Below are 24,625 nucleotides of genomic sequence, written 5' to 3'. Positions count from 1 at the left end.
TAATCATTTTTGTGATTATTTACTTATATAACATCATATATGTGTTGATAAACACAACCAATACGACCGGATTCAATTTGCAATCAGCATTGTCTTTTCTGAATACAGAAAGAAACGGGGTAATTAATGAATGGTCAAATTTATGGAAGAAGGAGCAGTCTATGTGTGACGTTTGCCTTTAATGACTGTGCCCTGACATCCAGAGAATGACATCATCGACGTTGTGAACGGGCGCGATGTTAAGTAACGAGAGGGGGAGACAGACTCGAGTGGAGAACGGCCGCTTGTGCTGCTGGAGCTTCTTAGGGACTATCAACAGGGAGTGCAACCGACGACAGAGCTAAGAGCTGGGGGTATGAGAGCCGCCAGAATCCGCTCCCATCCTCCTCTGCCCAAGCCCCTGTCCGACTGACAACCATCGGATCAGAACCTCCACTGAACCAGTTCTCGGACGAACCCAATATCGGGTGAGTGGTGGGTCGGGGAACCAGAGAAACCAAGGGGGAAAAGAGGCCTGATTCGGCCGAATCAGAGTCTAGTATTCACGGCTTACAGGAGAGGGGGAGGGGGCGAGTTGTAGGGATGGCTATCTACACAGGCTAGTCCAGTACATAGATGGGTGCGGTTATAAGTATGATACAAAATGTGGCAAAGTGCGATATACACATTTCCAGCTTAATTTAATTTTGAAGAACCATGGTGCAGTAACGTTACGTATCACGGGTTCGGTTAACGTATTTCCACTAGCTTAACGTTACTCTAAGCAGCTAACGTTAACAGTTAACTAACGCTAACGTAAATGCTGTCGGTTGGTATTTTTTTTTGTCTAACGTTACTCAAAGCGTTTGTAGATTATAGAAACGGGTGTTTTAAAACATCATCGCGGTTGGATTTTATTAAATGTAATGTGAGTTATAGCAAATATTTAGCCCTCGTCGCGTAAATCACAACTGACTTGCTTCTCGTGAAACTGCAACCAGGAAAGAGCAACGTAGCCTGACACCTGCCATTACCGTTAAAAACAAATGATTAAACTGTAATTTTGCAAGTTGGGGTTATATTAGTGCATGCATTTAGTGTCGAGTCTGTGACACAGGGGCTGATTGTGGAGTGACAGCTGCCTGAGTGTGAGAGGCGTAGCAGTGCTCTGTTTTTCATGTGACTGTGAAATCCTCTGGCTTTGGTTCTCTGACACTTGTTTTCTCTCTCAAAGAGGACCTATTTTGTCACTTCCATGTAGGGCACATTGTACATGAGTGGGTCTGACTGATTACATATGAAATAGATAGTTATTTCACGTCTGGGATTAATGTGATTTCAATGATTTAGAAATCGTTTTACCACAGTATACCACCTACTCAGGACACCCTACCTCAAACTACCACGAAGACTCCTAACCAGCATAAGTGTACTGGAGCATTTTTAACCAATCCGCTGTCCTGTTGACCATTACTACCATAATAGCACATGGTGCTTTTTCCAGGTACAGTGGGATAGGCAAATTCCACTCATTACACATCACCCAGGCCGCCTTTGAAACATCAAATAATGCGTTCTTCACATTGCTGCTACGTTTTCACTATACGTGTCTTTGCAATATCAAGTTCTCCCTTTTTAGAATTTTAGAGGGTTTATGCAAATAAAAACCATATGGACACTGCGATTTAAAATTGGGTGTCACTGTTCCTGTACCAAGTAATTAATCAATAGCACTTACAGTGTAGCCTTGTGATTAATGTTGCTCCCTAAATCGAGCCCCTGGCTGCAGCACATGAGACACCCTCTTGGTGTAATGAAACCTAACCCTTTATTAACCCAAATCCATCTGCCTCCATCACATGCTACATCTTACAGTATGTTGGTTCAGTTGATGTTTTCACTGGAAATGAGGACCGTGCAATGCAAGTTGTTTTGTTTAAATCCTTTTAACAATGTCAGCCATCATCACTGTGAAAGTACTGTAGTTTTGGAAAAGAGCTGGTGCCTGCGGCTCTTTTTTAAATCCCACTGCTTACAATCAAGCAAAGTAACTTCTGGGATAATTTATGTTGATAAAGGAGGCTCTGGATGGACTAGTCCTGAAGAATTGATGACTGTTCTGCTTACTTGAGTTGGCATGCCCGCGAAAGTGAGGTTGTATGAGAATGCTTTGTTTTGCAACTTCTCATGAGTTGTCATGAGACTATTTCATGTTTTCTATAGGGGATGTGGAGGGCAGCAATCTGTAAAGATGATACGGTCTATGTCATATGTTGCCTTGTTAAATTGTCAATAGGGGACGTGACTGGAAGTGTTATTTGAAGATGCAGCAGTGCTACATTTGAAACGACAGTCCACTGTTGCTATAAAGGGCACAGTTTGTTTACATAGTGTTCCCAAATTGCTGGTGAGGAAGGAAATCTCTTTGATAAATGATGCTCTGCGCTGATACATTCTCTGCAGCACTTTGCCTTTCTGAAGTTCATTGCACAGAATTGTCTGAGGGCCTTGACACAGATAAAGCCAGCCAGCGCTCCGCGACTGCTCCATGCCTTCCCTCCCTTGGCAGTGCTAGCACAGAAAAGTGGAGAGCTTAGTCTTGCTTTTGCAGTGGCTGCACAATGTGGCGTGGTAGAGCAAGTACTAAATAAATTATGATCCTGCCCCAGCATCACGTGCAGTTCAGCTCAGAAGATGCACTTCATTTCCACTCATTTTGGCACTCATTTTGCTGTATTTCTTTCTCCTCCCTTCCCTGCTTTTTGCTCAACTCATGGCAACCCCCCCCCCCCCCCCCCCCCCCCCCAGCCACCTTAATCGTGTGTGTCTGGAGGTCAGACAGCTGTTTGCTGATCAACTAGCCCTGCACAGGCAACATTCTCACACAAACACGTGGTTAGTTCAGTGCGTCTGGGATTGACGGATCATCATGTGAGCAGTGGACTGACTCTTAATGTTTACCTTCTCTCATTCTACCAGTTGGAAAAGTTGAGGAAATCGTCCTGTGTTCAGTTGAGTTGCACAGTAGCTCATCCTATAATGTTTCAGAGTTAGTGGTGAGAGAAAAGAGGTGCAGCCCAGATGAGCTAGAATGGTGTTATGTGTCCGTTTGCTTTCTTATAATCATCTGTTTTTGTCTGTTGGTGACAGTGACGAGTTGCAACCATGGAGCTGAGAGTGGGGAACAAGTACCGGCTCGGGCGAAAGATAGGGAGTGGTTCCTTTGGTGACATTTACCTTGGTAAGTGTAAACACACACTTTTTTTTGCATGACTTACCCAACTTTCCATGTGTCCCCTCTGTTGAGGTTCTTTCCACATTAGTTTCTGGACAGTCCCTCTCTTCATACTGTATGCCCCCCCCCCCCCCTTCTGGGCACCAAACCTGATTTTCCTCCATATTCATCCGTCATTGGCCTGGTACTGCCGCAATTGCCATGGCTCTTACAGTTGTGGTTGTATTTTTGTGTGTCTCCTCAGGTGCCAACATTGCCACCGGTGAGGAGGTAGCCATCAAGCTGGAATGTGTGAAGACCAAACACCCACAGTTGCACATTGAAAGCAAGTTCTACAAGATGATGCAAGGAGGAGGTAAGGAATGAATATAGCTTTGACACGCATGGCAAGATTTTTCAAGCATTCCCTATAAAAATGTTTGTATTTGATGTACAATGTGTTACTTGGCAAATAATATGAATTGTAGGTGTACCACTAATAACAGGTTTAACGGACTTTATGCTGACTGTGTATGTGTGTATTCTAGTGGGTATTCCATCAATAAAGTGGTGTGGTGCAGAGGGAGACTACAACGTGATGGTAATGGAGCTGCTTGGTCCCAGTCTGGAGGACCTTTTCAACTTTTGCTCCCGGAAGTTCAGCCTAAAGACTGTCCTGCTTTTGGCAGACCAGATGGTATGACACAAACCCTCATGTTAATTCAGGGGCATTAGAATTGGGACAGTTTCACTATCCCCTCAGTTAGATCCCACCGTGTGAAACAGTTCTGTTTACGAGTAGAATACAGAGACCTAATATTTATGATCCCACTATGTCATGTGCATGACCTACTTGATTTTTATTTGTTGGTGCACGCTCTATATATAAACACTGCACATGATTCCCCTAACACTTCTTTAAAGATTGTAGATGTTTTGGTCTCCACTACTCTTGTGCATCCAGTGTACTTTGTAATTCTGGCCTCTTCTTAGACTGTGCTGGCCTAGATATTTCATTTCATTTCATGCGTAGCTCTCTCACACAACTCATCTCACCTTTTGTTCTAACTGCAGCCAAGTTGCTGTGCCAGTCCTCTATATGGGTGTTTGACTCTCCACTTATAGCCTGAGGTCATCACCTTCCCGTGTCTTCATATTTCCTGTTGTCCTCCCTTGTTCTCCTTTTTGCCTTAGTTTGCTCAAGTTATTGATGTATTGAGTGCACCTACTACTGCTTAGTGACTAAAACTTTATTAGAAAACAAAACGAGGAAAGTGCTGGCCTGACAGGAATAACACTGTGATAATGTGACCTTGTGGTTATGTATTCATGTCACCATGAAGCCCCCCAATGTATCCTTTCTGCGTACGAAAGTATTTTCTGTTGTGTGCTACAGAACCTGACAATTTCGCCACTCCTTGTCTCACCTATCTTCTTTAGATTAGTCGCATTGAGTACATCCACTCCAAGAATTTCATCCATCGGGATGTCAAGCCTGACAACTTCCTGATGGGGCTTGGCAAGAAGGGTAACCTGGTGTACATCATTGACTTTGGCCTGGCCAAAAAGTACCGTGATGCCCGCACACACCAGCACATCCCTTACAGGGAGAACAAGAACCTGACTGGCACAGCACGCTACGCCTCCATCAACACGCATCTTGGAATTGGTAAGTTACACTTGGAGCATATGCACAAGCCGGATTATTGTGATATGTGACCCTGTAATTCACACACATACTGTCAGGCAGTTCTGATATAGCCCTGCGTGATGATGCTTTCTATAAAGCCTATGTTAGAATTGTCGTGATTCATGTTTGTTATGATTCACGTTTGTTTACATTCTATGTATTACTGCCATGGAGGAGAGGTTCAAGTATGCCACTGCCACTTCACTATCTTGATGTCTCGCTCCATGGTGTCGATAAAGAGTCACATTTCATTGTATCGACAAGAGCATTCATAATGGTGTGGTCCCAGTGATGGGTAGCCCTAGTCATGGGGCTTATGAAAATTCTGCTCCATCAGGGTCACAACCTCGCTCCACTTTGACAGCTGCCTCTTAAGACCACGTTAAATGTGATTCATCAGACCTGACTCATGATCTCTTCCTCTGCATGACATTCATCCCTAGCCTGGTGGTGTCATGCACTGTACTACGTGCCAGATTTTCCCCATCAACAGTTGTCTTCGGAACTGAACCAAAAATCTGTCACATCCCTTATCACCATGCTTTTGTGTCTGTGTCAGAACGCAATAATAGTCTCTGAATATTTTAGTGTTTTTTAAATCTGGGGTTCTTACTGGTGCTTAACCTTTTTCAGCCAGGAAGACCATTCTAGCTGTACATTCCTTAAACTGTTGTTCCTCATTGACTCCCCCTCTCCTCCTTCCACTGTTTTATTTTGGACGTTCCTCCTCTCTGCATAGTCTTTTTGTTTATACACACCCTATCAGATCATACAGAGAATGTGAGGGAAGAGGGTTCATGAGAGAGAAAAATAAGGAAATGTTGTCTGGGATTGAAAACAACCCTGCTGTGGCATTGTCATTTCAGTGTAATGCTCTCTAAGACATTCTGCAGAGCATTTTTATACGGTTAACACATTCCCCATCTCGTTGTGTAGTAGCTGAACAGCTGCAGCCAGCAAGTTATTTACCTCGTATTTTGGTCAGATATCATTGACTTTTTGTTAGATATCTACTGGATGGACAAACATTTAAGTGAGAGTGATAGAAGATGATATTTCTGATCAAGTCTAAAATAATTTAAGTCATTTTTAGGAGTTGTAGTTTTTAACTTTTAAAGGATGCATTGAATGTGAAACTTAATCAACTAGTAATGGCAGTAAGTGTTGTCTTCCACTTAACCACACACTCTGTTCAGGAAGTGATTTTGTTTGCTTTGAATAAACAAACCGCACTTTCAAGTGTAGTCTAATTAACAGGCTACACAGGTTTCTCAGTAAGATGTGCCACATGATTATTTTGTTTTTGTTACGATGTCAGGGAAATCATTCTCGGTGATGGCCATTGTGCAGTGGAAACTGCCCGCACCTAATGCAAAAAGTGACCTCACATTACCTTACTATTATCTTCCACACTTAAGTATCAGTAACCCACAGATACTGAATAAAATACATGAGCCACGCATGACACAACCAGTTACTTGCATCTTTCTTTGAGTTTTCCAACTTTAGTCATCCCAAGTAAAATATATTTGTATGCACTCACACTTTCTGTCCACAGAGCAGTCCAGACGTGATGACCTGGAGTCTCTCGGCTATGTCCTCATGTACTTCAACCTGGGCTCCCTCCCCTGGCAGGGCCTCAAGGCCGCTACCAAGAGACAGAAGTATGAACGAATCAGTGAGAAGAAAATGTCCACGCCCATCGAGGTTCTTTGCAAAGGATACCCCTGTAAGTGATGTTTCTGTGTGTTGGGGGCAGCTACATACCTGTATTTCTGAAATTATCTGCATCTACACTTTGGGGTTTTCTTAGTATGGAATTGAACACCAGTCAAGTCCATTTTATTTATATAGCTTTACAATGTGCACAACATGCAACACCCTCTGTCCTTTTATGCTTGATCCAAACCCTTTTTAATGGGGGAAAAAACAATGCAAATGTTTCCGAATCACTGTAGGCAAAGCTTAACAGTGTTCAGTGTTTTTGTGTTTTGCTTGCTGTTAATGTTGTGTGTATATATGAGTTTCTCCTCATTACTGTTCTGCTTGTTATTTATTCTCCTACAGCTGAGTTCTCCACATACCTGAATTTTTGCCGTTCACTCCGTTTTGATGACAAGCCAGACTACTCTTACCTACGACAGCTCTTCAGAAATCTTTTCCACCGTCAGGGTTTCTCCTATGATTATGTTTTTGACTGGAACATGCTCAAATTTGTAAGTTTACATAAAGTGTGTCTAACTGAAGTACTTTTGTGTTTGTTTGTTTGTTTTGGCTAATTTAAAGCTATGTTTTGTTAATGGAAAAGCTTTAATGTGGTGGATCTCATCTATCAGGGGGCCAGTCGGACAACCGAGGATGGGGATCGGGAGAGGAGAACGGGAGATGAGAGGGATGACCGGATCGGAGGAGCCCCCAGGGGGTCGGCATCACGGGGCCTCCCCCCAGGTCCCAACCCTGGAGCTGGCAACCGAGTCAGGAACGGGCCAGAGCAGGCCATCTCTAACCCTGCCTCACGGGTCCAGCAGTCTGGTGAGTGTTCTGCTAAATAGTCTCAAACTATCTTTCATTTAATAACAGAATGATGCTATGGTGCATTGCAATGGATTTAAAAAAAATATTTGCTCGAAATGTGGTCGGTTCTCAATTTTACACATAATTTCAGGGAACACGTCGCCTCGCGCAATTTCTCGTGCTGAAAGGGAGAGGAAGGTGAGCATGCGGCTTCACCGTGGGGCTCCTGCCAACGTATCGTCCTCTGACCTCACAGCCCGTCACGACCAATCCCGAATTTCCACATCACAGGTGAGAAAACACTCACAGCTCCTTTTAGTCAGCCATGTGACACACACTGCATTAATGGGGGAAAAACATTCATTTATGAGAATGCCGTGTGTTGAAGTGGACAATGCAAAGAATGATCCAGCAGTCTATCATTTTACATACAGCAGGACTTCCAATAAAATCACAGCTCCTCAAGCTTATAGTTGAGGACATGGGTTATCTTTTTGAGTGATGTGACTCATCTGCAGCTACAAAGTTTGGCTAACAAAGACTGACTTTCTCTAGGTGTGGGTGATATGGACTGAATGAACAGTTATGACGGCATTGTCTTTTTTCAATTTGTAGCGGTTTGCTGAGGTATTCAATTTCAGGTAGACCTAATGTGATGTTCAGTTAAAGTTGTAAATTGTGAGACACAATATTTTGATGTGAAAATATCTTAACAATGTCAATATAGACTTAAAGGGAAACACCCAGCCCTTCTTCCACCCACAATTTAGGTATAGTAAATGAGATGATGATGATGATAAAATAACAGGAACTCTTATGCAATAAAATCCAAACCAGTACAACAGCACCACAAACTAAGGCCTCAAAAAAGACACTAGAATTAAGTCAGCACTTCTTTGACATGGTTACAAAAGTGTGTAAAACAAGCTTAACAAATGTAGTATTTGCTGCATGGCTATTATACCGTACATACATTGCAGTATGTAAGTATTGTTAAAGAAACATTTTTGTAGTTTTGACTCTGTACTCGAGCACATGGCCTTTGAAACCAGATTCAACTCCACAACTTAAATGGACAGCAACTTTTTAACTTGGATAACACTGTTCTAAAACCATATATAGTAGTCATAATAATATACTAAAGGTGAGAGAGAGAGCTAGACTGCTAATTCCTGAGTCTTTATTCTGTTTCTTTTTGCAGGTCAGCGTGCCATTTGAGCACATGGGGAAGTAGAATTCTTTAGCTCTGCATGCACATGAAACTGACAGGTGAGGTCTTATTTCACTCATTTATTCACATGCTGAATGCAGAAATAAATCACTTACCAATACGCTGCCCTCTCTAATGACTATCACTCCATTTGTTGTTGCAGGGCTGCAAAGTATATTCATCGCTCCGGTTTATTTTCCTTTTATTTTTACCTTGTCTTATGAAAAGATGATTGCCAGTGGACACATGGATCTCTGGAAAAGGACAGTAAATCTTTAAAGGATCCAGGAAACTACATGACAGTATCCAACATGCACTCTTTCATGAACCCCTTTTGCTGAACCGTGGACCACCACCACAGTACAAAAAGCAAATGAATGACAGTCCTACACCATTGTTGCTCCATGGTTGCGCATACCTGCTCCACTCCTCAAAACATTCCCTCAGTACCTTCTATCTGGCAAATGTGAAGAACTGTTGGCATCAAAGGAGCAAAGAGGTATCGGGGACACACGCATGTTTCTTGTCAAAGGTCAACTTCGTGATTGATATAGGCTTAGTAAAGATTTATCTTTCATTTTTAACACCACAAAAAACAACATTTCAGTGAATGTCGCCTCTTTTATCTTAAATTGGAGCTTGTTATGAGTTTCCTTTCTTTGCTTTTTGGAGAGAAATAACAGCTGAAAGATGATGAAATGGGGAGAGGTAGGTGAGGGTAGTAGACAAAAAGAAAGGTAACTTTGAAAAGGATAAGTAAGTGATGTTTTAGCTGTTGTAGAGTAATGTTTCTGGTGAAGTAGCAATTGGTGCTTGCTTGCCCTTCATCCATGTTGTGATGATTTACTCTCCCTCAAAACTCTGCCACCAAAACCTCCACCACCCCTTATTTTGCCTGTTTTGACTTGCGTGTTTTTGTTGGTTTTTAATGTGAGTGGGTAAGGTGAAGAATGACCATAGATATTGCAAAGACACACTCCAAGTCTTGAGGGAAACTCCTCAGGAAATTTTCAGTGTATTTGACCAGAGACCATAGCTGCCCGTTTTGGCTAACAAATAGTGGCTGCAATTTTTATGATAGTTCTTAATGTTACCTTTTTTATTCCTTTGTTATTGGAGGTCATATGTGAGTGGGTAGTTAGGGATGATTCTTAAGGGGATGGGACGTCCAATGATTTTTTTTTTTATGTTTACTTCACTGTAAATATTTTTTTATTTCTATGTAAAGCCAAAATGTGGTTATTTGTTTTAAGGTGTAAAGTAGAAAAATGCATACTAACGACAAATTGGGGTTGGGTTCAGAATTTTAGGTATTTAAAGTACTAAATTGTGGGATGGGCTACTGTTACTTTGCCAGCTGGGTCATCCAACATTTATATTGTGCATGAGCGAGTGTGAGTGTTAGAGAGATGCAATGACTCCCTGCTAAGATGAATTTTGTCTTTGTTTGTGTGCAGTTCGTTTTTATCTAATTTCTCTGCTATTTATGTTAAACTATTTTTTATTTGTCTGAAATAACTTTGTCGTTTTTATTCCTATTTTGGTTTCATTTCATCTTCGTGTAACTTATTAGAAGTAGCTTACCTGTTTGTTTGTTTTTTTGCCTTTCCCGTTAGTTCCTCTGTTCTTATGCTTCAAAGGTTGTCCACCTTATCTAATACATAGGGCTTTCAATATTCTTTCTGCAAAAATGATATGCTAAAGTTTGATGTCACCTTTGGATTTGAACCTCCAGCAACCTTGATGATGTCATTCAAAAGAAAACAACTGATGCAATTGCAGGGATGTGTAAATAGCAGTGTACTGTGTGTGTAATTACCTTTGTACAGGCCACCATGACCCAGTGGCATTGTAACTGTTGGGTTGGGTATGGTATAGAAGAGGCTGAGGTGATGAGGATTTCACTTTATGTATTGTGTACTGATAACTTGTACAGTTCTTTAACACACTTTATTTACAACAGTATTTGTGTATATTTTATGAAGTAATAAAAATGAATAACGTTGCTCACAAGTTTGTGCTGATCTTTCTTGCTCTTCTTTCCCTAACTTCTGCGTATTTTTAAGGTGGTGTTTGTCGTTAATAATTTTTTTTTTGGAGACCACAGCACATGCAGTGCAGTCTAGCCTGTACAAAGATGCATCATGTTCAATGGCGAAGACTCGAGAAATAGAAAGCGTAAATACGCATGCGCCAACAACTGAGTTTTTTTTTTCTGGCAGCTGTTGGTGGTACAGTGCCTGAACTGCCGATGGTGATGTGGATGAAATAACGGTGTCTAGTTCATCAGCTGAGGATGGAAAATGGCAAGATAAACCTAGTTGTTTTTCTTAGACATTTTAATATTGTAATTGAGTGTGTCGCTTCTTAAAAGCGTGTTCTATTTATTTGCTTTGTTTTGACTTTACGGGGAGAAGCAACAGCAAGCTAACGCCAGGCTAGAAAGGCTAGCTAACGTTAGCTAGCAGAGCTCGTTGTAGTTAACGCTCAGCTGCCGACACTCTCCAGCTTTAGAAAAAGAGGCAAGTTTCCGTGGTTCAAACAAAGATGCTGTGATTAGATAAGTGGCTGTTTGTCGTCTGAATGTTAGCCCTTGACCAATTAACTTTTTGTACTCCAAAAGGTTTGCAATCGACTTGAGATGATGAGCTAAATTGAAGCTTTGATTCAAACCAGCGCAGATCAAACAACTGCAGAGGGAGGTAAGTAACGCAGCGGGATGGAGTCGCGAGCACTGAACAACAGCGACCATTTTTTGAGCTTAGTGTGTTTTTATTAACTCGCAGACGTTTCAATACATAATCAAAATTAGCAGTGCTGAGGTAGACATTTCCCCGGCTGAATTTTCATTAAATATGTCACCCTTTCTCTAAAATGCACCACGACTATGTGCAGACTGTTCAGAAGGATGAAAGCTGAGAAACCTGCTTCCTCGTTCTTTGTGGGATTTGTTATAGCTACACGTAGAACGGTTGAAATGAGTTGTGGTCACTGCTAAGTAGCCCTGTGGTCGTCAGTGCCTCTGATTGAACACAGCCTCAATGGCCGGATGCTTTACAGTATGTGTTTCAGGCAGCTCTCCTAGCCTTAGGACTTATGATGGCCTGTCACAAAGACTGCTGATTCGATTGAGGTCAAAGTACAATGCATGTTTTGAAACCTACTCATGGGTGCAGTCAGCAGGATTGATGAGTTGCCTTTCTCTCTTGTCTGTGGCCCACTGGGAAGCATCGAGCTTTGTTGTTGTAGGTGCAAGCTGGTGCTTGTGCTCGTCGTACATTTTTTATTTATTTATTTTCAATAAGTTTTGACTGGTTTACATGCATCCAATCATGGCAGGTAATTAAATAATTAGAGTCCATTTTCAGACTACTAGTATTATTCATTAGGCATGGTGGCATGATAAATGGTAAGACCGTCCCCCAATATCAGTATGTAGTTCATCTCCTCTGTTTGGATATTTGAACTGTCTGCTGTATCAGAAATCAGTGTGTGAGAAGTTTAACTATTACTTTGTAATAAATTATATGAAATAATTAAAGATAGAGGGATATATTGCCCAGATATCCCAAATATCAGCATGTTGAAACACAGTAAATTCATATTCTGTCTATGTATTTCTGGTATTTCTGCTAAAAAATACAGTCCATGTATGCAGAAAGTTGAATTTTCTGTTCTGTCCTAAATTGATTTTCCCACAGTTTCTTTGCATGAATAGTTAAACATATTTTAGTGTGTGTGACACACTCATGTGTTCCTAGTTACTGCATTGCCACAAGCTGATTGAGGCTTTGGCAGCATGAGTCATCCATGACCACGTTGAGCGCCTATATTTAGCTGGTGCACAGGGGGGTTTGAAAGTCATAGTGAAATTAGTTTTCACTGTGAATGATTAGATTATCGCCTTCCTGGAATCCACACCAAGACACTGGTTGGAGGGATGACAGTACTCCGATATCTGCAATGATTGGATAACAAGGGAGGCACATGGAGCATCTTTCTGCATGCTTTTGATGTTGCAAGCTCCAGTTTGGCCTGTCTTGTTTTCATTTGTCCAAATCAGTGCTTCATAATTATGTGACACGCACCACTTGTCTTATTTTCACTTCTTATAAATCACTATGGAAATTTTGAGGTACTTTCCAATGGATGCCATATCTTCCCATTCTGCCGATGTGGCACAAATGCAGCGTAAGCATCTGGGTTGATACAGTACAAACATAATGAAGAAAATTCAGCGGGTTTTGAACCCTTTTTGACTCAATACCTCCCATCTTTCCCAGCTACTACTCAGGTGACATAATATCTACCTTTTCATAAAACAAAGATTTGTAGAGTAGAACAGAAACTGTTAAGAACACCTTTATCTATCCTTCTGTTCAGTCTGTACTTTGGTGCTAATTTGTGGAAAGGTGTTTCATTACTCTGAAGAAATATGTTTGTGTTTAGCGCCATTTCTAGCTACACTACACTTCTTCCTGCCCTCAGTAAAGCACAGAGAAAAAGAAGGGGAGAAATTGGGTCAGCAGCCTTCAGCTCATTGCTGTCACACTGATTCGCTGTGTTTGAGTGATTCAGGCTCTGCCCCCCACCCCCTTGTGTTGGCGTGTGTGGTTTTTACACTCTTTATCAGCCTCTCCTCACCCACCTACCTTATGCCACCTCTTTTCACTTCCTCTGTTTTTGATCTGGCTTCATCTGTCAATCCACACAATCTCGGTTGCACTGTAATTCTGTGCAGTGTCCTACTTTGCTCTGTTCTGCATATTTTTCGTTTTCTCATTCTAACATCAGCAGATGTTGGCTTGAGATTTAGGTCTTAAACTGTGCAGGCCTGTTGAGATGCATTTACACATTACAGTGTTTCACTCAGGCTTTATGACCTGGAATGTGAGGTTGTGCAGATGACTGTTGTTGACCATAGCTTCTACTTATTTACATTGTCTAGGCTAAATAAGTTTGTATTACAGAAAGAGCGTCAAGTCTCATCTACACCCTTTCCTTATGCAGATGAATCAACTTTGGCGGCGAGACATAACCCTGCCAGAGAGGCTGGGGAATGACCCTCCTGTCGGCTTCGCCCCAGGGCCCCCGGCCACTGTGGCCCCACAAGGATCCAACGCCTCTTGGATACCAGAAGCCCCAGTGGTCACACCAGAAGAGCCAATTTTCCTCATGACCTCCACTGCCCAAACTATATCAGGTTTTTTTGTTTGGACAGCTCTTCTGATCACATGTCACCAGGTAAGGAGAGAGCCTGACATTTGGAGTTTGCAGATGATTTAGTGGTCAAACTAACCCTACTTCAAGGTTTCAGTTTCTGTCTCCACACTAGTTGTTTTGTCCAACAACAGCACCGGTGAGAGGGTAAAATATTGTCGAGGAGGTCAAGTTAGAATAATACATTCATGAGTTAAAAATATTTTTTTTGCTGTTGCCATATACAGCCGGACACTCAGTTGCCAATGCTGTGGTCTTATTGAAATGACACAGGAGGATATGTGCACTATCATCAGTCTGGATCCGGATATTTATGTAATTTGTTTGCATTAGAAACAATTTCAAATGCGTGCCCCCTGAAATCCCTGAAATGTGACAAATACCTCAGGTAGCCTAGCCAAAGGGGAAGTATGGCAAGACCTCAGTGTGTGCTGCTGACCTGTAGCCTATAGAAGGATGTACATTAGGTTTAGAGAATATCAACTAGGGGTGGATAATGTTATAAGTTATAAAGGGACATATTTTAGGTAACTGTGTTTTTAATAGTTCAGAATAGTGTCTCTGGAGAATGGAGGTGTTTAGTGTTAGTGGTGCAGATTGGTGCAGTACAGTGCATAGGTTTCCTTGTTTGTGTCAGTCATGTTACAGTGAAGTATTTACTAAGCGTCTCTTATATGTAAGCGAAATCTATTGTACCTTGAGGCTTAGGTTAATGATTTGTCCTCCATTGTTTGCTGCTGCTCTTCACATACAGGGTTAAAGAAGAGCCTCTGTCACGCTGGCAACAGGTGCTCCTGGCTCAACTTGAAAGAGCAGGGGATGGGTGTGTGTGTGTGCAGAAGAGGGGGGAGGGTCACCTAGCAACAACCCTGTCTCGTCCTGTGCGGAGTGTTGTCCCCCACTGTTTGTTATTTTACCAAAGGTGTGTGTCTGTTTACAGCCAGGAAAGGTGATAGGTGGAACATTGTGTAAGTGGAAAGGAGCCGGATGAAGCAGACAGAGTTGCTGGTGACAAAGGCCCACCCTGTTCCTCCTGTCGTCTGTTGCTCTCAATAGGAGTGATTAAAGCCCAGTATCAATTACCCAAAACAACCCCTTGTGTCAGTGCACGCACACCACATACACCTTTCAGACACACAGTACTCGAGTATATGACTTAGGCAAATGTATACTGGTTGTATTCTGACCTGTACAGACAGACTAGAGCCTGATGAGAACGCACATACAGGTTTCACAAGGCGGCATTTAGTTTCAGTTAACCCATTTTCCCACTATGTTGAATATTCCCTCACAGTATCTTTTCCTATCTCCTTTTGTAATGTGAAAAAGATGTGTTGCTGTTTCAAAAATGTAAAAAATCCATGGTGTAAAGGTTTTGTATCATGTATCCTGCCAATCTGCTGTTCATCAACCAACACAAACATTTTTAAGTAGCTTTTCATGTGAACTTCAGCAAAAGACAATCCAAGGTACTGATTCACAGTGACAAATTTGTGACAGTTGATGGAAATTTCATAAAAAAACATTTTCCTTCTTTACTCGTAAAACCCATATACAGTATATCTACATGTTTTTACATGCATGTTTGTGTAAATACAGATGTTCTCATATGCGTGTGTTTCTGCACCTATGCCTCTGTTCCAGTGTATTTTCTTGTTTTTCTCTCCCTCCTGTGATTATTTAAATTCACTTTTAGCTTATGCAGTATTTCTAGCATGAGCAGCTCTATTGCAGAGTCCAAATGATTCAGTATGGAAAGCTGACTGAGTTAAAAGTGTAGTTAAAACCTGCTGTTTTTGTAGTGCTGGTCCAAAAATATGGTCATACTCCAAAGTACTCTAAAGAACATGCTGCATTCAGTCACCATCCACACATATGGACATATAATTATTACCAACTGGGACAGTATATGATGTCTGATGACATCAGATGTCAGATCTGCCTCAGTTTCAGGCTCTGGGAGTGACTCATCTGTGCACCAAAGATAACAGAAATAATGTGAATTCTGCTGTAGAATAGATAATTTGCTTTTGACTAGCTAAAGCATACAAGTACAGGCACTCGTGTTATTTACATTGCTAATTCCTGGTTATATAATGATGTCTTTCAAGTATGATCTTAGATATCTGACTTTATCACTTTATCTATTTTGATGGATTCTTTTTTTCACCTCTTTTCTTTCTCTCCTTTTTAGATCTACATGCACCTACGCTACTACAGCTCTCCAAATGAGCAGAGGCACATAGTTAGGATCCTCTTCATAGTCCCCATCTATGCCTTCGACTCCTGGCTCAGCCTTCTTTTTTTCACCAATGAGGAGTATTATGTGTACTTTGACACAGTCCGAGACTGCTATGAAGGTGAGTGTATAGAGACAGACACAGTGCAATGAACTGGTACACTAGCATTTTCTGCTGCAGGCTGGATTATATGATGCCATATTTGGCAGGAAAACAGAAGGCCAGTATTCACCACAGCTGTGGGAGTGAGTGTTTTGTGTTCCAACGTGTCTTTTGACTCCCAGTAGAAATAAGGATATTAGAATGTATGTGTTGTGATACACCAGTGGCAGATGGCCTTTGCAGAGTCTTCATTTACAAAGGTTGCCATCTTTGTTCTCATGTCTCCATGGCCTCTTGGGATTGCAGGGGAGGGGAAACCTGTTTCCTAGCAACTGTATGAAAACGAGCAAATCCTTGAGAAGACTTTTAAAAGACATTTCACTTGAGCAGATAAATCGTAAGCTTGTTCTTTATCTCACCAGCCTATAATGCATCGGCTGTCACTGGAATTTCTCAAAGTATTCATGTAGAATTAGAGAATAAAACAAGAATAATGGTTATAATATAATGTATAGTGGTTACATATAATGGTTACTCCATCATCACATGTGCTTTATTAGGGTAATTGCCTGAACATTGTTGTAGTGCTGAAACTATTAGTTCATCTACAGGAAGGCAAAGATGCCAAATATCAGCTGGTTGAAGCTTCTCAATTGTGAGGATTTGCTGATTTTCTCTCTTTGTATCATTGCAAATTGAATACTTTTGGATCTGTTGGTTGGATCAGTTTAATTTAATAATCAATTTAAAGACATCACCTTGGATTCAGAACTTGTATTACTTGTACTAGTATTTTCTGACATCTTATAGACGAAACAATTAATGGATTCATCAAAAGCAGAATTGACAGATTAATTGATTCTTAAAACAATGTTTAGTTGCACACACTAAAAGTAGCATGTTATGTGCAAGGCTGCTATGGGCAGTGGAAGCTACCTACCTACCTGTTAGCTGAGAGAAGGGCAATATATTGTTAAATGTAGAGACAGACACACGGTTTATTACTTCTGCTGTTCATATAGACACAATTAGTGCCATCTACTGCAAGTAAAATATACACACAGCATTTTGAATCGTTTTCATGCTGTCAGTCTGCTTCTCAGACAGACGCACACACACACACACACACACACACACACACACACACACACAAGCTCATCTCACTCAGCTGCTGGTTTAAGAGTATGTGTTCCTCTTCCAACAGAGTGCATATACACAAATGTACCTTTAGTTCTGGCTGAATTGCTACACAATTGCACAAATGCTATGTACCTTTATGTTTGATAAAAAGATGCACATCTGGGGCCCATTATGTGCCTGTTATGGTACTTCTGTTAAAGATGTACTTTTAAGTACTAAACCTCCCCTTACCTCTCTTTTGGAGTGTATATCAGAATGCAGAACATAGATGCAGAATGCAGATGTTACTGTTTATGCTATTTGATGTGATGAAGTGACAGACAATTAGCTTTAATAGGGCACAGTATTGACATGGTGAGCTTTATCTCCACAATTAAGGATCTAGATTAGTGACAAAGACGTGTTGTTGCTCTTATTATTATTAACACTCTTGGATATTTATGTGCTCAAAATGCATGGTCAAATTATTTTCATCCTTCATACTGCCAGTCCTTTTCAAGCTAAAAGCAGTGAAAGTACATTTTAGAGTGAAAAAATACTGTATGTGTAGTTGTGCAACAAAGGCAGCGCTGTGTTGACTGTGTTCTGGCAGGGGTTGTTAGTGTGCTGCAATCACAGGCTTACTTTTAACCTCAGCCACTTTCAACAGCAAAGAGAGCTGTGGCAGTGGGGAGCGGGTGTCTGTGGATTACGCTTAAATTAGCCTGAGAACACCTGGGGCAACAGATGATAAAACATTCTGCTCACTCAGGGACTCTAATTGCTGGAAAGAGTATGCAATCCAGTCAGGTTTATTTCAATTGTATGTTACTTCTCAGCAAAATGTCCATTAAATTATGTGTGTTTACAGAATAGCCAACAAATAATTATAATAATGATAATAAATAAAAGAAATCTGTCCAGGCTCGGCCCCCATCTGAGATCTGTCAGGTTACTGCAAACGTAACCAGTGTGGCTTGCTGCATTGATTAGGTTGATTACCTGTCAGATCCAACCAGTGGATAGAAGGGATTAGAGACGCACCTGTTGCAGCTTCGCATTTAGGCCCATGAAGCTGTGGAAGAATAACACAAAACATCACATGTTAGAATAAGATTTTTATCTTATATCTTATCTTGATCTTTATTAGTAGTAGTTATGTAACGCATTACATGAGGGACTATCGTACCCTTGAATGTGTGTCGTTCCCTTGTATAAGATCTGTAATGTTTCTCTGAACCATTTGTATTATGTGACACTGTTGTGGCAGTGTGACACGACCATGTGCTTTCTTCAGTGTTTGCAGTCTTCAACACAGGCGTCCCATTATCACACTGGTCCACTTCTGCTCAAGGCACTAGAGAGCTATACCTTACAATTATGCTTAGGCTTATACCTCACCCACAACACCACACCCAATCACTTCTAAGCCTGCTGATGAGGATGACTCACCACTCTGCCTTGAAAGGGCAAGCTCAGCAGCTCTGTAATGAAATCAGCAAAACGTAACTGTAATTATGACAGTTGACTGACTGCTGCAAAAGGTATCATGCATCAATATGTTTTTGGAGGCTGTGAAATAACCAGTGTTTCCAAACCCACATCAGCAACTTTGACATGATATTTTTGTCAGAACTTTAGTATAAATGCAGGCAGGTGGTTTCTCCTCCAACCATTGTGGAGCCAGAAGCAGCATCATATTTTTACCTGCTAGAGGAAGTTGCTCTTGAATCAGGATTGGTTCATCCCTGATATGATATGTAATTTCTGGATAAGGTGGATAATTTCTGGATAATTTCAGATAGTTTCTGGATAATTTAAAATATAAATAGTTTATGGCTGTGTAATAGAGTCTTGCAGTGGTTTTACTGACACCAGTGGTCACCCTGAAAAAAATCAGTAACATTTTTTTCTATGTGTGTCATTCTGCAGCCTTTGTCATCTACAACTTCTTGAGTCTGTGTTATGAGTATCTGGGAGGAGAGAGCGCCATCATGGCTGAGATCAGAGGGAAACCTATCGAGTAAGCCTTGTTTGCTCCCTACTTCCTCTTTTTTGTTCCATTCTCTTTCTTTCTGGTATAAACAATGACTTTAGTAATTTCGTGTTAAAATAGCCTGCATATGTTTCCAACACTTTTGACCTGTATGAACCTGAACTTCACTTTAGGTCAAGCTGTATGTATGGGACCTGTTGTCTGTGGGGCAAGACGTACTCCATTGGTTTCCTCAGATTTTGCAAACAGGTACCAATCAAAGGGTGTTCCAACTTTATTTTAGTGTCGTGTTTTACGGATAGATGAACACAATAGTCCACTGTGTTAATGCATGTATTATCTACATGTCTACATGTTTACTACAAATTCAATATGATATTTACATGTGTATTCATTTCCATACAGTATGAGAGGATTAAGGCTTGTTTGAATTACTGTTTTATCCCAACAGAGTAACTGTCATGTCTTTTTTAGACACTCAAATGCACTTTACAAAACATAAAGATGCAAATTGTGTGTTAATTCTCAGTAGGCTCAGCAGACACTGATTGAGTCATTGGTTTAATATTAATATCATAAATATTTCCTTAATGTGCATGGATTGAAACAAACTGATGTGGCATTGCTGTTTTTATTGACCTGGCATTTACTTCCCCTCCTCTCACTCTCTCACTCTCACTCTCACTTACTTCCCCTCACTCTCACTCTCACCTGCTTCCTCAGGCAACTCTCCAGTTCTGTGTGGTGAAACCCCTGATGGCAGTGATCACTGTCATCCTTCAGGCCTTTGGGAAATACAGAGATGGAGACTTTAAGTATGTTCCTACAACAACCTGCCCACAGTCATTCACAGCATGGACATCTCCCTGAGCAGTGTTTACTTGTATTCTGATTTGCTGTGTAGTGTCACACTACTGTAGACTCTGGCCAACTTCAGCCAAAAGTCTTTTCAGACCATAATGGCTGAGCAGCATTGAACCTACCTTCTGAATGCAGAGAATTCATATCTGGAATGAGTAATCATTTTTAAAAGATATAAATGTAAGTCTCTAGTTATCTGTACTGTGCAGTTCTTAGCTCATTAGTCCAAAATCCTGAGGGCCTGTATAAAAAATGTCAAGAGTGCTGCTCTACAGTCCAAATCTCCATCTTTTAATACACTTATGAACTTATGGACTTAAATGTGCATATTTATGTCATCCTTCACAAGGAAGGAAGAGCTGCAGCTTCCCCAGAACCCTAATGGTTTTAACTATTTGCCCAAATGAAAATTTCCCACATGAACTTGCCTTGAGTAGCTTAAAGTTGATTATAAATCAGTTTTATGTCCTTTGATGCTTAATTTCAATGGTCCCAGTTTCTTTGTTTCCTCGCTTATACATTTGCCGTGTGTGTCATAGCTAATGCACATTCTTTTTTCTGTGTCTCTCTCCCCCAGTGTGGCTAGTGGCTACCTGTATGTGACCATTATCTACAACTTCTCTGTCAGTCTGTCGCTCTACGCTCTCTTCCTCTTCTACTTTGCCACACGTGAACTGCTTGTCCCATACAACCCCGTGCTCAAGTTCTTTATGGTTAAGTCCGTCATCTTTCTCTCCTTCTGGCAAGGTAAGAAGACTTTGTGTCATTCATAAATTAATTTGTTTCTTTTCGTGTTTTTGCTGCTGCCATTTTAGTTTTTTTAATAAAAGAACAGAATCAGAAGAAGAGGTGGAAATTTTCATAAAATTTGCAGATGAAAACTTTGTTTTGTGCCTATCTTCTGTTTATGAATTCTGTTTTCTCACTCGGTCTCTCTTTGTATGATTCAGGGATGCTGCTGGCCATCCTGGAGAAGTGCGGAGCCATCCCTCAGATCAGCTCGGCTGACTTCTCTGTGGGCGAGGGAACAGTTGCTGCTGGTTACCAAAACTTCATCATCTGCATTGAGATGTTCTTTGCTGCCGTTGCTTTGCGACATGCCTTTACTTACAAGGTCTACATGGATAAAAGACTGGACTCATATGGTAAGGGAAGTGGGTGTGCGTGTCTGTTCTGATTCTGATGGGCTTGAGTTTGGAAAAGTAAAGTAAAATGTGTTGATAGTGTATGTATATTGTATGTTACAGTGTATATATATTATAATTATACTCTGTTTGCTCTGAAGGCTCTGAGGTTTCTGCAGTCTTGCAGAACTGATCTGACCTCACTCTTTGTGTCCCAGCCTTTGTACTTGATTCCTGTCTTTGACACTCTTCTCATCTTTCTCTTTTCTTCTGCTCTGTTTTCTGTCCTTCATTTTCATTTTGACTGTTCTTGTTCTTTCTTCTCTTTGTCTCCCTTTCCTTTTTTCCTCTCTTCTTCACTGTGCTGCACTGAAAGGCTCATTTCCTATCTATGGACAGTACGGTAGGTCTGTTGTTAGCTGTGTTTCGTCACCAACAGTTCTGTATGTTTGCCCCCATTACAGTGCCTTTTGTTTCCTTTTTAGTGTTTAATTGTGGTTGAATGTCTATTACTTTAACATTGTTTTTGGTTCAGCATGAATTCAGTTGATACATTTAAAATCATGGGTCTATGGCTGTCTTTTTTTGTTTTCTTATTTTGATTTTGCTGTCAGTGTACATTTTGCCCTTTCATTTCTCTCAGCACAGTTTTGTGTAGTCTATGTTCCCACCCAGACTCAGTGGTCCCCTCTTATTCTCTCTCTCTGCAGAAAAACTTTTGCGTTGAGAAACAAATGTAGGCAATAACAACTGAAGCAATGTAACTCATTAATGTAAACTGATGTTAAATCATGACATCACCTGCCTAGCTTTATTGTCTGACAAGTATCTTTTGATATGTCATAAAATGTTCAAATGTGCATTCATCTTGACCTCCACAAATTTCATACTCATTGTTGCTTTATTATATAATCTGCATGTCTATGGCATTCAGGAAAAATATTTATTTATTGCATCGTGCTGATTACATTTTGAAAAGTTATATTTTGTGGCAACATTTCAAAAAATTACTTATATATACTGGATAGAAACATAGTTTCTCTATTTTTCTCACTCATCTGTCCCTTTCACATCTCCCTCCCCATCCAACCTGCTCTGTGTCTCTCTATTAATATTCAGACCTTCCTCCCTCACTCCAGGTCGCTGTGCCCCAATGAAGAGCATCTCCAGCAGCCTGAAGGAGACCATGAATCCAGGGGACATGGTCCAGGATGCCATCCATAACTTCTCCCCAGCTTATCAGCAGTACACCCAGCAGTCCACACTGGAGCGAAGTGGGGGGCCACCCCTCTCCCGCAGCCACAGTAACCTCAGCACCCGCGGGGACAATGAAAAGACCCTGTTGCTCAGCTCTGACGACGAATTCTGAGACTCACACACACTCAGAGGCTCACTATACCCCTGTAGCCCATATATCAACTATGTGAGACAAATCAGATCTTTTGTTGCTACCTTAACAAGGAAGATTATGTTTCCTTTTTGTTCTCATTTAGACAACAAAAGATCTGATTCATGTCAGACAAGATGAAATTATGGTTAACAGACTGTAGGAAGGGATTGGGTGTTTTTACAAGGAAAAAGAGGAAAGAATTGGTACAGTAGGACAAGAGGGAGCATGAGGAGGATGGAGAAGTTGTTGCAAATATAGTTAGGGGGAAGAGAAGTCAAGATGTTTAGACTTTAGGTTTATTAACTGGTCAAGTTGTCATTTTTGTTGATGTCATAGAGGCTATCACTGATAGAAATACCATATCGATATTCATCCATTGAATATGGATTGGTACAAATAACTGTGCCTGGTGTAAGCTAGAGCAAATAAGTGCCATCTTCATCTGAAACACATGGCCTTCATCTTTTAGTTTTATATTGATTCTCAGTCCATACTCCCCCTCACCCCTCTGCCAACTCTGCCTCTTACGGAAACATTGCCAAATAGAGGGAGCAGTACCCTGTTCTCCCGTTAATGAGACACACTGTCTTAAGATTTAGCGAGCAAAAGTAAGGAGCCTTTGAATTGCCGGGCTTCATTTTAATATATAAGAATTTTAATCACAAATAATTTTTTTATTTAAATGTTGTATGACCTTGAAGGTATAACTCATTTAAAGACTAGCTTGTTGGAAAATTGTTATTCCGGAAATGTTTTAGATATTCTGTGTTTGTTTTCATTTTGTTGTGGGTTCAGTGACTCAAAAGTGTAATTGTATGACTCTGGCTGTTGGCCTGATTTGGGCTCCTCACACAATGTTATTGTTGTGGAGCACTGAGGGGACAGCTGTAGGAGAGATTTCAGTGTGGGCAGGGAGACGGACAGAAGGACAACACACACACAGATTACAGATTACTGAAGACGCAACGCTTCCCTGCAGAGCCGGCCCAGCTGTGATGTGCTGTGGATTGTAATCCCATAATTAAGGGCATTACATGTAGCACACATCAGGCCTGCCTCTGCTGGTATTGTTTATAACGGCATCATTGCAATAGTAGAAGTAAGTGAGTCAGATTACAGACAGATAAGGCCATGCAAAGATGTGTCAGTGCAAACAAGGCTTTAAATTTGACTGGACACACATCTGGAAAAGGAATATATGGGCATTAAAAGTTGGTATAAATATATATGTACGGGGACACACTACAGCAGAAGACATGCATTGTAGAAAAAACCCCTCAAGTGTGTCAAAACATGCAGGCCTGCCTGTCAGAAACTGTGTTTGAGTTAATCGTTCATACGCTATCGACTGATGTTTAATATGCGTTTAAGCTGGGGCCAGTGTAGAAGTTGCTTGTGGTCGTGATCGTAAATGTTTGATGCCGGAGCAGAGCAGTATAAAAGCTGAGGAGATCCTTCTGACAGGTGACGTTAGGCCCAATGCTGCCTCTAAATGTGCAATCATCGTTTTCTTTCTTTCTTTGTAATTTTTTTTTTTTTTTACAGGTTTTACAGATTGATTTAAATCTATTCACTGCAGGTAAACAAACCGTACAGTCCTTGAGTGAGTAATGAATGTGGTCAAAAATGTACAGCCAAATTGATGTGCATCCTCAAAAGAGCACAATCAACTTCCTAATGAGGAAATCGTATTCAGTTTGCAGAATAATTTTGAAATTAAGAAAAGTGTTTGTTGAATAGTTAGAAAGTTGGTTTCCAGCTGTGACTGCTAACCCACATCCCCACCAACCACCTCCCACACTCAATAATTAACGCATCACTTTGGTATCCGCCTTTCCACTGAACCTGTTGTGCTTCAGTTAAAGGCAAGGTTGAGTGAATTTGTTCTGTTAATGTAACATTAACTTACTGGTATTGAAAAAGTGAAATTCACTGCCTTATACTCTGCCCCTTTGTAACAGCATAT

At 40.9% G+C, this 24,625-nt stretch overlaps 2 protein-coding genes across 2 annotated transcripts; both read left to right on the top strand.

Annotated features, from left to right (window-relative positions):
• Positions 1–328: 328 nt before the first annotated feature.
• LOC139299780 (casein kinase I) lies at positions 329–10,620 on the top strand. The gene is made up of 11 exons (XM_070922681.1): positions 329–467; positions 3,130–3,220; positions 3,459–3,569; positions 3,742–3,890; positions 4,634–4,862; positions 6,442–6,612; positions 6,951–7,099; positions 7,220–7,415; positions 7,549–7,688; positions 8,599–8,666; positions 8,771–10,620. Exons 2-10 carry the CDS (start codon positions 3,145–3,147, stop codon positions 8,629–8,631), a joined length of 1,254 nt encoding a protein of 417 aa, XP_070778782.1. The 5' UTR covers positions 329–467; positions 3,130–3,144; the 3' UTR covers positions 8,632–8,666; positions 8,771–10,620.
• A 3,148-nt stretch (positions 10,621–13,768) lies between these two features.
• Positions 13,769–23,258, top strand: LOC139300176 (transmembrane protein 184B). The gene is made up of 8 exons (XM_070923185.1): positions 13,769–13,851; positions 16,022–16,187; positions 19,221–19,311; positions 19,458–19,533; positions 20,008–20,099; positions 20,723–20,892; positions 21,096–21,290; positions 22,409–23,258. The coding sequence occupies exons 1-8, from the start codon at positions 13,783–13,785 to the stop codon at positions 22,636–22,638; spliced, it is 1,089 nt and encodes a 362-aa protein (XP_070779286.1). The 5' UTR covers positions 13,769–13,782; the 3' UTR covers positions 22,639–23,258.
• The last annotated feature ends 1,367 nt before the right edge of the window (positions 23,259–24,625 follow it).

The sequence above is a fragment of the Enoplosus armatus genome, chromosome 17, assembly GCF_043641665.1.
Source record: "Enoplosus armatus isolate fEnoArm2 chromosome 17, fEnoArm2.hap1, whole genome shotgun sequence".
Taxonomy (NCBI): Eukaryota; Metazoa; Chordata; class Actinopteri; order Centrarchiformes; family Enoplosidae; genus Enoplosus; species Enoplosus armatus.
The sequence above is the reverse complement of the archived record's forward strand: the minus strand, read 5'-3'. Positions and strand labels throughout refer to the sequence as shown.

What these genes read in the sequence shown, in the direction of transcription:
- LOC139300176 (XM_070923185.1), top strand. Translation starts at nt 13,783, where the DNA reads ATGACCTCCACTGCCCAAACTATATCAGGTTTTTTTGTTTGGACAGCT. An exon ending in TCCTCAGATTTTGCAAACAG is followed by an intron (nt 19,534 to 20,007) that starts GTACCAATCAAA and finishes CTGCTTCCTCAG; the next exon opens with GCAACTCTCCAGTTCTGTGT. An exon ending in TACAGAGATGGAGACTTTAA is followed by an intron (nt 20,100 to 20,722) that starts GTATGTTCCTAC and finishes TCTCTCCCCCAG; the next exon opens with TGTGGCTAGTGGCTACCTGT.
- LOC139299780 (XM_070922681.1), top strand. Translation starts at nt 3,145, where the DNA reads ATGGAGCTGAGAGTGGGGAACAAGTACCGGCTCGGGCGAAAGATAGGG. An exon ending in CTTTGGTGACATTTACCTTG is followed by an intron (nt 3,221 to 3,458) that starts GTAAGTGTAAAC and finishes GTGTCTCCTCAG; the next exon opens with GTGCCAACATTGCCACCGGT. An exon ending in TCTTTGCAAAGGATACCCCT is followed by an intron (nt 6,613 to 6,950) that starts GTAAGTGATGTT and finishes ATTCTCCTACAG; the next exon opens with CTGAGTTCTCCACATACCTG.